The sequence below is a fragment of the Scyliorhinus torazame genome, chromosome 1 (assembly GCF_047496885.1).
Source record: "Scyliorhinus torazame isolate Kashiwa2021f chromosome 1, sScyTor2.1, whole genome shotgun sequence".
Taxonomy (NCBI): domain Eukaryota; kingdom Metazoa; phylum Chordata; class Chondrichthyes; order Carcharhiniformes; family Scyliorhinidae; genus Scyliorhinus; species Scyliorhinus torazame.
This window is the reverse complement of record NC_092707.1, coordinates 412048865-412063927: the sequence shown is the minus strand read 5'-3', so window position 1 is coordinate 412063927 and position 15063 is coordinate 412048865. Positions and strand designations below refer to the sequence as shown.

Genomic DNA, 15063 nt, shown 5'->3' with positions numbered 1-15063 from the left:
GACGTTGCTGAAGTTTGATACAGATGAGAATGTGGAGGGAGGATCAGTAAGTTTGTGAAAGACACAAAGATTGAGCTGGTGGTTAATAGTGAGGAAGAAGGTTTCAGGTTGCAGGGGGGGGGGGGGGTAGCACAGCACCGGGGCGGGGGGGGGGGGGGGGGGCGTGGCTGGTAGAATGGGAACGGGTCTGTCGCCCGGCGCCGATCCCAGCGGGTTTCCCGATCTCAGCGGCCTCGAGCGCAGAATACCGGCCGATGTCCCCGTGGATTGTTCCTAAAATGAAGGAATTTGGGAAATTTGTAACGAGTGCATTCTCTAAATCTGCAGCGATCTCTTTTAGAATCACAGGGTGTGGGCCATCAGGTGTGTGAGATTTTCCAGCTTGCTGTCTTTGCCTTCCCCTCCCGGAGGTGGGAACTCTTCCTGAGCTTTGTTCCCTGCAGTCCTGACCACACAGATTGGTGGCATCGACAATGATTTATTGAACTATTGAGCAGCTCAATGCTCACTTTCCAATCATCAATGAGAATTGCTGGAATGTGGACTAAAGAAACAAAGGTTTGTTCTTGAATTGAGCAACTCCTTCAGCTAATAGGACAAGGGCCACAAAATAGTTGCCCCAGACTTTGAATGTGAGTGAGGAACACATTAACTGGCGGCTTCAGTGCGGCCGGGACAATGGGTGGAATCTTGTGGAGGTGATGGGAACTCAGCGGGTGGCTGGAGAGGCAGCCACACCCCACATCATTTCTTTTTGGGAAGCTCCATTGGATTATGTGAGCATGGAGGGATTGACAGGTCAATAATGGGTCTGACCCTGTGATCGAGGACCCCCGAGTCTCTGATCGGAGGGTGGCACTTCTACGAAAAGCAGAAAGAAAGGCTGCAATTCTCTGGCCGTTGCGATTGCCGCCGGCAGCGCCCCCTCGCCCGGGGCTTTCCCTGTGGCATGGCTTCAATGGGAAATCCCATTGACAAGCGGGAAGGCAGAATCGCGCTGCCTGGGAACAGCGCGCCACCGAGAAACACGCGGCTGGGAAAGCGGAGAATCAGCCCAGACTGCAACCTCAGCACCTGTTTATAAATTGTTGATATTTTTCTCTTAAAGGTAAGAAACCTCCAGTCCTTATCCAGCCTCTGAGTGTGGAACGTGTCCCAGAGGGTCAGACTGCACGGTTCCACTGCTCCATGCAGAACGCCGCAGTGAGATACACAAAAGTTTCTTGGTACCGGGAGCTGCCAGGGAAAGAGAGGGAGAGGATTTTAGCACTTGATGCAAAGAATTATGTAGACCGGGATTCAGGTTTCTCTGAGCGTTTCCAGCCTTCCAGACACATCGACTCCAACAGCTTCATCCTGACAATCAGCAACGTGCAGCCCAGTGACACTGCCGTCTATTACTGCTCAGTGTGGGGAGATATCAGTGGGAATGGAACACAGCTGAATGTAACCAGTAAGTACAGTTTCCATTATTCTCATTAATCTTCACACCACGTGTTTGTCTTGTGGTTCTCAGAAGTCTCAAATGTTCACACTTTTTTGGACACAAAGCCCGCTTCTTGATACAGGTGATGGGGTCTCTCACTCACTGGCCTGAGATCCAGGGAGAGGCCCATGTTGCTTCCTTTGTGAAGGATCAGGCACATACATAGACAGCGGTGGGCCTTCCACATGGCCATGGTGCCTGAGACAGGGAGCTGCACATTGCAAACACCAGTCAAACCAGTGGCCCACAACAAGCTCAGGCTGAGGGACTCGGACCAAAGGTGATTGTGGGAGGGTTTGGGGTCATAGGTTGAGATTGTGGGAAGAGGGGTAAGCAACCTGGACAGGGTGGTAGCTCTTCACAGGCCCCCCTCCCCCTTCCTGATGTCATGGCAGCCAGTACTTAACAATGAGGAACTCCCCCAGGTCACCATTAGAAACACGAAGTGGGTTAGTTTTTATCCAAATGGGGAGTCCCCCTCCTGATGCTGGTGGTGGAATGCGGTCTTCAAATGGGTATTGGTGCCAATTTAAGGATTTTGTTTGGATGGTGGGGGAGTGTCCGAGGAAGGGTGCTCTTCCAGAGGGTTTGTGCAGACTGGATGGGCTGAATGGCCTCTTTCTCCACTGCAGTGATTCTGTGGTTTTTTTTACAATTTCAAGTACCCAATTCATTTTTTCCAATTAAGGGCCAATTTGGCATGGCCAATCCACCTACCCTGCACATCTTTTGGTTGTGGGGGTGAAACCCACGCAGACACGGGGAGAATGTACAAACTCCACACGGACAGTGACCCAAAGCTGGGATCGCACCTGGGACCTCGGCGCCGTGAGGCACCAACGATTCTATGGTTAACTACCAGAGCTACTTTGTAAATCCAAAATACTCTTTTAAGTTATGAATATTGTTTCTCCAAAGGTGCAGATGCCCCAGTGGTTATCCAGTCTCCTGCCCCAGAACCTATCAGACAGGGTCAGAGTGCACGGTTACAGTGCGTCCTGTATAACGCCGCTGTGACATACGCTGATGTTCATTGGTACCGACAACAACCAGCTTACATCGAGTGGATTTTAACAGATGAGATACTGAACAACACACGATGGGGTCCTGGCTTCTCCGAGCGTTTCCAGTCTTCTCGAAACATGTCCAGTAACAGCTTCATTCTGACAATCAGCAACATTCAGCTCAGTGACGCTGCCATCTACTATTGTGAAGTGAGGGGAGATATCGATTGGAATGGAACCCAGCTCACTGTAATAAGTAAGGACAAGTTACATTATCCAACTTCACAGACTCGAGCACATAATCTAGTGCAGGACATACTGATTGATGGATTTCTAGGTGCCAATGATATTGAGGGTTATGGGGATAGTGAGGGAAAATGGTGCTGAGGTCAACACTCAGCCATAGCCCAGTTGAATAACACAGAGGGCTCGAGGGGCTGAATGGCCTACTCCTGCTGCTCTGCTCTGACAAAGGGAATTGCCCACAATGTCCATACAGAGTGAACACACTGGAATTGAAGATGAAAGGGAAAAGGATATGTGAGGAGAGCTGTTGAACTGGTTGGGGATTGGCTGTTGGGGAAAGATCCCTTGGAAACAGCTCTGGGCTGGGAGTACGTGATGTTTGAATCAACCATCCAGGCAGTCTGGAAATGTATTGGACTGTGAAAAGCAGTTTCTGAAGGTCTTTGATTTTCACATTTGAGGGAAACGTGGTTTGAGAGATCATGTGGGATACTTTCAGTCAAGTTACAGCAGTTGTGCCTTGGTTAATATTAACTGGATTTTGATATTTAAACATATATTAGGGAGTATTGCCTGGAAGAATTTTATTTATGAGTCTGATCAATTAGGGAGTCTTTTGGGGGAAAATATTGTGAAATCAATTTTAACTATGTAATTGTGTGTGGTTAAATTTTCTTTTCTTCTCAATAAATCTTCGAGGTTTACATTTAAAAACTCCAAAATCGCCACTGGACTGCCCCTTTCTGGGAACACTGCTACTTACCATCAATGCAGTTCCTGGAACATTGTCTCAGGCACAGTGCTGCAGTACCTCTTTCAGCCACTGTAGTGCTGTGCATGGAGGGACTGGGACTTCTTTCCAAATGCGGACCCGAGTTAATTTGAGCAGGAAATGGCAGCAATGTTGTCGAGTCGTCCCCGCCGACTCTCCGAATGATGAGCAAGGAACTCTCACCTCCATAAAATCCAAGCCATACGGACCTTTACTGACATCTCCAGTTGTCCCAAAGTGCTTTACAACCAATTAAATCCTTTGTAAAGCTTGGGCCCTATTTAAATGTAGGAAATGTATCGGCCAATTTGTGCACTGCAAGCTCCCTAAATAACAATGTGATAATGGCCCGATAATCTCTTCTTTGTCGTGCTGAAGAATGAATATCACAAGTCGGAATAGTTTGTCTCAATTTGCTTCAGCAAAATGATTGAGAATTCGGAACAATTCTATCAGAGGATGATCAGACGAGACTTTAAACCAAGCCCTGGTCCGCTCTCTCTGGGAGATGCAGGAGGCCACATGACAGTAGCTTAAGAAGAGCAGGAGAGTTCACCCCAGTCAGTAACTCGAGGGAATAAACTAAACAAAACCCATCCCATTAGCTCCCTTTCAGCCTGGCACGCTGCCCATCACAGCCAACATTGGCAATGACCTGAATCAACACAATTACTCTGAACTTTAGTCCCAATCCCACTCACACATTTAAGTCACTTTTTTGAATGGGTTAATTCTCTTTGGAGGGTGTTCCATTAATCTAAAACTCTCTAAATTCTTCCTTGTTAATTTTGCAATCACAATCTTTTAGACAAACTCCATCTTGCTAACTGATGTGTCATTGACATTTCCTCTTCCAATATAGAGAACTTTACCTTCATCTCAGTCCCCATTGCTCTGCCTTTCCTCAACTCAACTCCTCCATGTTTAAAAACAAACTTCATCTTGTTTATACGGATCGCCTGGTCACATTAGTGGTGTCGGTCACACAATACACACCACCTATCCAAAAGTCACTCCCCTACAGTGTAATGTTGGTGTGGACGGAGGAGGATACAGAACGGAACCCACTGGGGATCTGTTGGTGGTTTTCTTTCCATCTGTGGAACTTTGCTGCACTGTTACCAAGTCAGTCAGAATGGCCAGCAAGTGGTCAGTGTGCGATATAAGATTGGCCTGCCGCATTATCAATAAATCAAATTGATCTGAGTTTAAACTGACATTGTTATTCCAGGTGTCCAGCAGATAGAAATATCTGCTCAGTCTGAATTCCACCTGCTTTCATTTCTCTACTTTACCATTTCAAATGTCACCGACTGACGAGAATCTAATCCATTCCCCGTCCTTTAACCGTAAGCATGTGATTTCCTTTCACAGACCCGGCTGACGCTGAGAAGATGAAGCTTGTCTGGATCATTGTGGGAACTCTTACGGGATTTGCAGGACTTAGTTTGCTCATCGGATTCATAGTGCTTCGGAAATAACAATCCCGTAATTTTGACAGAATAATTCAGTTTCTCTCGGTTATTGTGTATAGTTTGTTTTGTTTGTTTATGGGATGTGGGCATTGTTGGCAAGATCAGCATTTATTGCCAATCTCTAATTTCCCTTGCGAGCAATTAACAGTCAACCCCATTGCTGAGGATCTGATGTTACAATCCCAGACCAGACAAAAACAGTGGATGAGATACGGGACAGGAACCCCAATATTTGATCTTAATTTGGTAAAACTGTGATGAAATGACACCTCACTCCAGGAGTGATTTGGGGAAAAATAGGGATATGGTGTATTAAACAAACTTGACTACTTAGAGTATTAAATTATATTTTACATCACACCAGGAAATAGCTGACAATCGCCACGTAAACAATGCAAATCAATACAGTGAATACAGTAACCCTTAACTGCTATCTTTGTTCCCACTCAAACAATTAAAAATCCCATCTCAACTCTCATAAGAACATAAGAACTAGGAGCAGGAGTAGGCCATCTGGCCCCTCGAGCCTGCTCCACCATTCAATGAGATCATGGCTGATCTTTTGTGGACTCAGCTCCACTTTCCGGCCCGAACACCATAACCCTTAATCCCTTTATTCTTCAAAAAACTATCTATCTTTATCTTAAAAACATTTAATGAAGGAGCCTCTACTGCTTCACTGGGCAAGGAATTCCATAGATTCACAACACTTTGGGTGAAGAAGTTCCTCCTAAACTCAGTCCTGAATCTACTTCCCCTTATTTTGAGGCTATGCACCCTAGTTCTGCTTCCACCCGCCAGTGGAAACAACCTGCCCGCATCTATTCTATCTATTCCCTTCATAATCGTATCTGTTTCTATAAGATCCCCCCTCATCCTTCTAAATTCCAACGAGTACAGTCCCAGTCTACTCAACCTCTCCTCGTAATCCAACCCCTTCAGCTCTGGGATTTACCTCGTGAATCTCCTCTGCACACCCTCCAGTGCCAGTATGTCCTTTCTCAAGTAAGGAGACCAAAACTGAACACAATACTCCAGGTGTGACATCACTAACACCTTATACAATTGCAGCATAACCTCCCTCGTCTTAAACTCCATCCCTCTAGCAATGAAGGACAAAATTCCATTTGCCTCATTAATCACCTGTTGCACCTGAAAACCAACTTTCTGCGACTCATGCACTAGCACACCCAGGTCTCTCTGCACAGCAGCATGTTTTAATATTTTATCATATAAATAATAATCCCTTTTGCTGTTATTCCTACCAAAATGGATAACCTCACATTTGTCAACATTGTATTCCATCTGCCAGACCCTAGCCCATTCACTTAGCCTATCCAAATCCCTCTGCAGACTTCCAGTATCCTCTGCACTTTTTGCTTTACCACTTATCTTAGTGTCGTCTGCAAACGTGGACACATTGCCCTTGGTCCCCAACTCCAAATCATCAATGTAAATTGTGAACAGTTGTGGGCCCAACACTGATCCCTGAGGGACACCACTAGCTACTGATTGCCAACCAGAGAAACACCCATTAATCCCCACTCTTTGCTTTCTATTAATTAACCAATCCTCTATCCATGCTACTACTTTCCCCTTAATGCCATGCATCTTAAACTTATGCAACAACCTTTTGTGTGGCACCTTGTCAAAGGCTTTCTGGAAATCCAGAGATACCACATCCATTGGCTCCCCGTTATCTACCGCACTGTTAATGTCCTCAAAAAATTCCACTAAATTAGTTAGGCACGACCTGCCCCTTTATGAACCCATGCTGCGTCTGCCCAATGAGACAATTTCCATCCAGATGCCTCGCTATTTCTTCCTTGATGATAGATTCCAGCATCTTCCCTACTACCTAAGTTAAGCTCACTGGCCTATAATTACCCACTTTCTGCCTACCTCCTTTTTTAAACAGTGGTGTCACGTTTGCTAATTTCCAATCCGCTGGGACCACCCCAGAGTCTAGTGAATTTTGGTAAATTATCACTAGTGCATTTGCAATTTCCCTAGCCATCTCTTTTAGCACTCTGGGATGCATTGCATCAGGGCCAGGAGACTTGTCTAACTTTAGCCCCATTAGCTTGCCCATCACTACCTCCTTAGTGATATCAATCCTCTCAAGGTCCTCACCTGTCATAGCCTCATTTCCATCAGTCACTGGCATGTTATTTGTGTCTTCCACTGTGAAGACCGACCCAAAAAACCTGTTCAGTTCCTCAGCCATTTCCTCATCTCCCATTATTAAATCTCCCTTCTCATCCTCTAAAGGACCAATATTTACCTTAGCCACTCTTTTTTGTTTTATGTATTTGTAGAAATTTTTACTATCTGTTTTTATATTCTGAGCAAGTTTACTCTCATAATCTATCTTACTCTTCTTTATAGCTTTTTTAGTAGCTTTCTGTTGCCCCCTAAAGATTTCCCAGTCCTCTAGCCTCCCACTGATCTTTGCTACTTTGTATGTTTTTTCCTTCAATTTGATACTCTCCCTTATTTCCTTAGATATCCACGGTCGATTTTCCCTCTTTTTACCGTCCTTCCATTTTGTTGGTATAAACCTTTGCTGGGCACTGTGAAAAATCACTTGGAAGGTTCTCCACTGTTCCTCAACTGTTTCACCATAAAGTCTTTGCTCCCAGTCTACCTTAGCTAGTTCTTCTCTCATCCCATTGTAATCTCCTTTGTTTGAGCACAAAACACTAGTGCTTGATTTTACCTTCTCACCCTCCATCTGTATTTTAAATTCCACCATATTGTGATCGCTCCTCCCGAGAGGCTCCCTAACGATGAGATCCTGAATCAATCCTGTCTCATTACACAGGACCAGATCTAGGACCGCTTGTTCCCTCGAGGGTTCCATTGCATACTGTTCGAGGAAACTATCGCGGATACATTCTATAAACTCCTCCTCAAGGCTGCCTTGACCGACTTGGTTAAACCAATCAACATGTAGATTAAAATCCCCCATGATAACTGCTGTACCATTTCTACATGCATCTGTTATTTCTTTGTTTATTGCCTGCCCCACCATAATGTTACTATTTGGTGGCCTATAGATTACTCCTATCAGTGACTTTTTCGTCTTACTATTCCTGATTTCCACCCAAATGGATTCAACCTTATCCTCCATAGCACCGATGTCATCCCTTACTGTTGCCCGGATGTCATCCTTAAATAACAGAGCTACACCACCTCCGTTACCATCCACTCTGTCCCTCCGAAAAGTTTGATACCCTCGGATATTTAACTCCCAGTCGTGACCATCCTTTAACCATGTTTCAATGGCCACTAAATCATAGTCATTCACGATGATTTGCGCCATCAACTCATTTACCTTATTCCGAATACTACGAGCATTCAGGTAAAGTGCACTTATGTTGGCTTTTTTTACCTCTGTTCTTAATCTTAACACCTCGATCAGTAACCTCTCCTAAGTTATATTTCCTCTTAACCTTTCTCCTAATTTTCCTGGTCATCGAACCCATATCTTCCTGTAACAACCTGCTGCGCCGCTTACCATTAATGTTTTCACTTCCCGTTTTATTCCTTTTAGTATTCCTGGTCCTATTCACTGAGCTCCCCTCAGTCACTGTACCTTGTACTGTCGCCCTTTTTGATTTTTGACTATGGCTTCTCTGCCTTACACTTTCCCCCTTACTGCCTTTTATTTCTGTCCCTGTTTTACTACCTTCCAACTTCCTGCATTGGTTCCCATCCCCCTGCCACATTAGTTTAAACTCTCCCCAACAACTCTAGCAAACACCCCCCCTAGGACATCGGTTCCAATCCTGCCCAGGTGCAGACCGTCCGGTTTGTACTGGTCCCACCTCCCCCAGAATCGGTTCCAACGTCCCAGGAATTTGAATCCCTCCCTCTTGCACCATCTCTCGAGCCACGAATTCATCCTCTCTATCCTGACATTCCTACTCTGACTAGCTCGTGGCACTGGTAGCAATCCTGAGATTACTACCTTTGAGGTCCTACTCTTTAGTTTAACTCCTAGCTCCCTAAATTCAGCTTGTAGGACCTCGTCCCGTTTTTTACCTATATCGTTGGTGCCGATGTGCACCACGACAGCTGGCTGTTCACCTCCCCGCCCCCCCCCCCCCCCCCCAGAATGTCCTGCAGCCGCTCCGAGACAACCTTGACCCTTGCACCAGGGAGGCAACATACCATCCTGGAGTCTCGATTGCGTCCGCAGAACCGCCTGTCTATTCCCCTTACAATTGAGTCCCCTATCACTATAGCCCTGCCATTCTTCTTCCTGCCCAGCTGTGCAGCAGAGCCAGCCACGGTGCCATGAACCTGGCTGCTGCTGCCTTCCCCTGGTGAGCCATCTCCCTCAACAGTATCCAAAGCGGTATATCTGTTTTGCAGGGAGATGACCGCAGAGGACACCTGCACTGCCTTCCTACTCTTGCTCTGTCTTTTGGTCACATTTACTATCTCCCTCAGTACCTTTCACCTGCGGTGTGACCAACTCGCTAAACGTGCTATCCACGACGTCCTCAGCATCGCGGATGCTCCAAAGTGAGTGCATCCGCAGCTCCAGAGCCGTCAAGCGTTCTAACAGGAGCTGCAACTGGACACACCTCATGCATGTGAAGGAGCCAGGGACAGTGGACGTGTCCCTGAGCTCCCACATCGCACACGAGGAGCATGACACGGGTCTGAGATCTCCTGCCATGTCTTAAACCTTTGGTTAACTTCAACAATTTCAATTTCCCCCCAAAAAAATTTAAATAAATAAACAATGAAGAAAAAAATAAATAAATATACCAATGAAAGAAACAGAAAAACAGAAACACTACTTACCAGTCACAAAAAGCACTTCCTCCCCACCCAGCTTTGAATTCCCACCTCGATTCAAATTCCCAAACTCACTCTTTGCTGCATCACTCTGGCTGTCTTCTCTGTCTCACTGGGAGAACTCACTGCCACATATCATGGATTCGGGAAAAGCAGCTGATTTCTGTCACTTTCTGTATAAACGGTGAAACATTCACTCAAAATGGACCCAAAACAGCAACGCTGCATAGAATGTTTTTAAACATATTCTTCCCTGGGATGTTGGTGTCACTGGCTGGGTCCAGCATTTATTCCCCGTCTATAGTTACCCTGGGACTTAGTGCCTCGCTCGGCCATTTCAGAGGGTGTTTCAGAGTCAACCACATTGCTGTGGGCCTGGAGTCACATGCAGGCCAGACCGGGAAAAGGTGGCAGATTTCCTTCACGAATAAGTGAACCAGATGGATTTTCAAAATGATCAACAATGGTTTCATGGTGATCATTCGACACACACAAACATTCACAAACACACACACTCAGAAACACACACACACTCACACACACACACAGAAATACACATGCACACACACTCAGACAAACACACACACACTCACACACACACAGAAGCACATGTACACACACACAGACAAACGCACACAAACACACTCACTCACAGAAACACACAGAAACACTGAGAAACAGACACACTCATTCCCACAAACACACACAAATTCAGAAACACAGACACACTCAGAAACACACTCACACTCACTCACGGAAACCCACACACACTCAGAAACACAAAAACAGACATTCACAGGAACATGGACTCAGAAATCATCCACTCATTCACAGAAACAGACACACACTCAGAAATCCTCACACACTCAGAAACACACTCACTCACGGAAACACACATATACAGACAAACACACTCTCACAGAAACACATAAATTGACACTCAGAAATAGATACACGCACACTCACTTCTAAAAACAAACACACACTCTCAGAAACACACACACACACAAATGACATACAAACACACTCACAAAAACATACACACCTTTCATCCTTAAAAAAAAAAGGCTAATTAAATTGATGCACGATCAATGACCACTAAAGCGAGGTTGTAGTCCAACTGAAGGCTTTAATTAGCTAGATGTTTCCCCCAGCAGCTCAGGTACAGTATGAAGGCTGCTGGGGCGGCACTGGTTCTTATACCCCGCCTAGTAGGGCGGAGCTATCATACATTCTAACCAATAGAAAGCAGACAATTTCCACCAAGGTTGCTTTAGCCTATCAGGTACCGTAATACCTATAATACCACAGGAGTATAAAGTGGGAAAATGTGGAGTTGCTCATTTTGGAAGGGATAAAGAGTATTATTTAAATGTAAAATACTGCATAAAGCTGCAACACGAAGGGACATTGGGGGACTTGCGCACGAAACACAAAAAGCTAGCACACAGGGTCAGCGGGTAATCAGGAAGGGTAATGGAATGTTGGCCCTGATTTCACTGGGGTTAGAGTATAAGAGTTGGGAAGTCTTGCTGCAACTGTACGATGTTGTAATAAGCCACAGGAGGCAGGGGTTCCGTCACTACACCAGTATATATTTGCAATAACATATACAAGAGCAGCTCCAAACAGTGCTACTAGCATTCCAGTCAACCTAAGACAGCCTCACAAAGCCTACACAGGTGCTTATATGGGCCCCCTCAATGAGCTATCATTGAGGGAGCTCATACTCCAATTGGCCAACCAATAATGCCAATTGGAGGTCATTACACCCCTCCCCCCCCCCAAGGTCCAAGGAATTCCTGCCAGCTGGCATTCCTCTGAGCTTCTTCCTGCTCCTCCTGTCCGGGTCTGTCACCTCTGTGTCGTCCGCCGGGGCGTTCTCCGACATGGGTGGGGTGTCCCTTACAGGTGCCCGTCTTTTCCTTGATGACCTCCTTGGAAGTTGTACTTCCTCCTCCTCGGGGCGAGGTGTCGCGGCGGCCTCGTCGAACGTGTCCATCTCCGACTCTGACGCCTGGATGACGGGGTCTGGAGAAATTGCTCGGGGCTGGGGTGTGGGTATCTTTCCCGTCTGAGCTATCCCAGCTTGAGGCGGTCCTGCTTCGACGGCCTCCAGGTGTGGTTCCGCTGCCCTTATTTGGTCTCGGTGTTTCTTCAGCACCTTACCTTCTATTGAAACTTCATATGACATGGGCCCTGTTTGGGACTCAACCGTGCCTTTGACCCACGTTGGTCCATTCCTATAATTCTAGACCCAAACCGGTGTCCCCACCTGGAAATGTCTCTGCTGCCGACTATTATCATGCCCCCTGCGTTGGACCTCCTGTTGTTTCTCCACTTTCCCCGTTGACTTTGGGAAAAGGAGACTCAGCCTCGTTCGCAGCCACCTCCCCATTAAGAGTTCAGCTGGCGGTATGCCCGTTATGGAATGCGGTGTTGTCCTGTAATCAAACAGCCAGCGGGAGAGCTTTGTGTCCATTGTCGCTGCTGGCTGCTTCTTGAGTCCCGCTTTTAGTGTCTGGACCGCTCTCTCTGCCAGGCCGTTGGACGCTGGATGGTAAGGGGCCGTTTTGATGTGGCGGACTCCGTTTCCCTTTAGAAATTTTCCAAATTCCCCACTTGTGAATGCCGTTCCGTTGTCCGACACCACTACCTCCGGAAGTCCATGTGTTGCAAACGAGGCCCTGAGTTTTTCAATTGTCGATGCTGTGCTTGCCGCGTTACCCGGTGGACGTCCAACTATTTGGAGTGGGCGTCCACTATCACCCAAAACATTGAGCCCATTAATGGGCCTGTGTAGTCAATATGCAGGTGGGTCCCGGGTCTGCCTGGCCATTCCCACGGGTGCAATGGTGCAGCTGGTGGCACTCTTTGCCCCTGTTGGCACTCCTGGCACCGACGTACCATGGCTGTTATGTCTGTGTCCAATCCTGGCCACTAAACGTAGCTTTGAGCGAGCATCTTCATTTTAGACACCCCTGGGTGTCCATGATGTAACTCGGTTAAGATTGCCCGACGGCCCTGAGCTGGGACTATTACCCGGGCTCCCCATAATAGGATACCGTCTTCTACGGTTATTTGGTCCCTTCTGCTCCAGTATGGGTGCATCTGGGGCTACACTGGTCTCTCCAGTTCCCCTGTTAGCAGTAAATGCTTCATCTTGGCTAAAACTGGGTCTTTTTGTGTCCACAACCGAATATGTTGTGCATCCACTGGTAGGGTGTCCAAAAAATTTAGAGTAATGACTGTCTCCTCTACTTTCGGTATTAGCGGCGGGGTGTCGGGGAGGGGAAGTCTGCTCAAAGCATCTGCATTTGCTCCTCGCGTTCCCGGTCTGTGCTCCAGAACGTATCTATACGGTGCCAGTATATTGGATTCTAGCTGGTGCAATCGGGGGTATTGACTTGTCTTCTTTTAATAACCCTAATAACGGCTTATGGTCCGTCACTATGGTGAATTTCCGCCCGTACAGATACTGGTGACATTTTTTTACTGCAAATATCACCGCCAGTCCTTCCTTCTCGATTTGGGCGTACTTTCTCTCAGCCATCGGCAAGGTCCTCGAAGCATAGGCTATTGGCCGTTTTTCCCCATTCCTTCCTTGATGGGCTAAGACGGCTCCTACCCCGTAAGGTGATGCGTCACACGTGACCACCAACTCCTTGGGTCATAATGCTCGAGGACATTTTTGGATGGCAGCTGTTCCTTAATGTCCCTAAATGCTCGGTTTTGGCGGGCGGACCATTTCCATTCTTGTCCCTTTTTTAGTAGCTGGTGGAGGCGTTCTAGGATGTACGCCCTATTTTCACTAAATTTGCCATAATATGTTACCAATCCTAGAAATGATCGTAGCTCCTGGACTGTGGTGGGAGCTGGGGCTTCTTTTATTGCCAATGGGTGTAAGCCCGACTCGTCTACTTTATATCCCAGGTACGTCACTTGTGGGGACAGAAAAACACATGTTTCTCTTTTCAGCCATACGCCTGCCTTTGCGAAACGCCTGAGCACTTCCTCCAGGTTCCTTAAGTGTTCCCTGTTTGTCCTACCCGTGATTAAGACATCGTCCAAATAAATCGCCACCTGCGGTAGTCCCTGCAGAATATTTTCCATCGTACGCTGGAATATAGCGCAGGCTGATGACACTCCGAAGGGTAGCCTAGTATAACGAAAAAGTCCCTTCAGGGTGTTGATCGTAGCGAACTTCTGGGAGTCCTTGTCCAGTTTTAACTACAGGGAGGCGTGGCTCATGTCCAGTTTCGTGAACAAAAGCCCACCTGCCAATTTGGCATATAGGTCGTCTATTTTCGGGATCGGGTATTTGTCCAGCAGTGCGTATTTGTTTACTGTCTGTTTGAAATCTCCACAGAGACGTATCGAGCCGTCTGGCTTCAAAATTGGTACCACCGGCGCTGCCCATTCCGAGAACTGTACTGGTCTGATAATGCCGTCGCGCCGTAACCTTTCTATTTCCACATCTACTTTCTTCCTTAATGCAAAAGGTACCGGCCTGGCCTCACAAAATTTCGGAAGGGCTTCTGGGTCCACGTGCAAAGTTGCTTTGGCGCCTATAATTTCCCCCAAACCTTCTTGGAAGACCTCTGGGTATTTTTGGAGTACTCCACTCAACTGCCCGCTTCCACTCTGGAAAATTTTCATCCAATCTAAGTTTAGGTCTTTCAGCCAGTTCTGTCCTACGAAGTTCAGTCCGGAGCCCTCTACTATCGTCAATGGTAATCTGAGCAATTGTTTGTCATATTCCACGGGTCCATGAGTCGTGACTAGAACTTCCAGGGGTTCCCCCATGTAGGTTTTAAGTTTTGTCGATGTTTTTGTTCGGGTTAGTGGCTGGAGTCCATCTTTGATTTTTTAAAATGCTGCCACTCCCATTACTGATACGGCCGCACCCGTGTCTATTTCCATTATTGTCGTCCGACCGTTCACCCGGGGGGTAATCTTAATAGGTTCTGCTTTCTTTGTCGCAATATTATAGAACTGTTCCCCTTCGGAGGAGGATGGGGCATCTAGGTTGTGTACTTCCCTGCGTCCCTACCTGCTATTCCTCTTTTGCCACCTCCTTCTAGGGTTTCTGTCACTGTTACCCCACTCTGTCTGAAACGGTCCTTCTCTGTTGGGGGAGCCTCAGCCGGTTGTTCCCTCTGTCTCCAGTTAGTCCTAGCAGACTTGGGGGCAGTTCTGGGGTTTTTCTTTGGCCCTCTGTTCCTCAGGCTTTTCCTGAGGGCGGCTATCTGGTAGCTGGACCCATTG

General features: G+C 46.9%; 1 protein-coding gene across 1 annotated transcript; it reads left to right on the top strand.

Annotated features, from left to right (window-relative positions):
* The first annotated feature begins 201 nt into the window (after positions 1 to 201).
* LOC140428458 (immunoglobulin kappa light chain-like) lies at positions 202 to 5316 on the top strand. Its single transcript, XM_072514944.1, has 4 exons — positions 202 to 363; positions 1109 to 1453; positions 2405 to 2746; positions 4883 to 5316. The coding sequence occupies exons 1-4, from the start codon at positions 255 to 257 to the stop codon at positions 4987 to 4989; spliced, it is 903 nt and encodes a 300-aa protein (XP_072371045.1). The 5' UTR covers positions 202 to 254; the 3' UTR covers positions 4990 to 5316.
* The last annotated feature ends 9747 nt before the right edge of the window (positions 5317 to 15063 follow it).

What these genes read in the sequence shown, in the direction of transcription:
- LOC140428458 (XM_072514944.1), top strand. Translation starts at nt 255, where the DNA reads ATGTCCCCGTGGATTGTTCCTAAAATGAAGGAATTTGGGAAATTTGTA. An exon ending in CACAGGGTGTGGGCCATCAG is followed by an intron (nt 364 to 1,108) that starts GTGTGTGAGATT and finishes TTTCTCTTAAAG; the next exon opens with GTAAGAAACCTCCAGTCCTT. An exon ending in AACACAGCTGAATGTAACCA is followed by an intron (nt 1,454 to 2,404) that starts GTAAGTACAGTT and finishes GTTTCTCCAAAG; the next exon opens with GTGCAGATGCCCCAGTGGTT.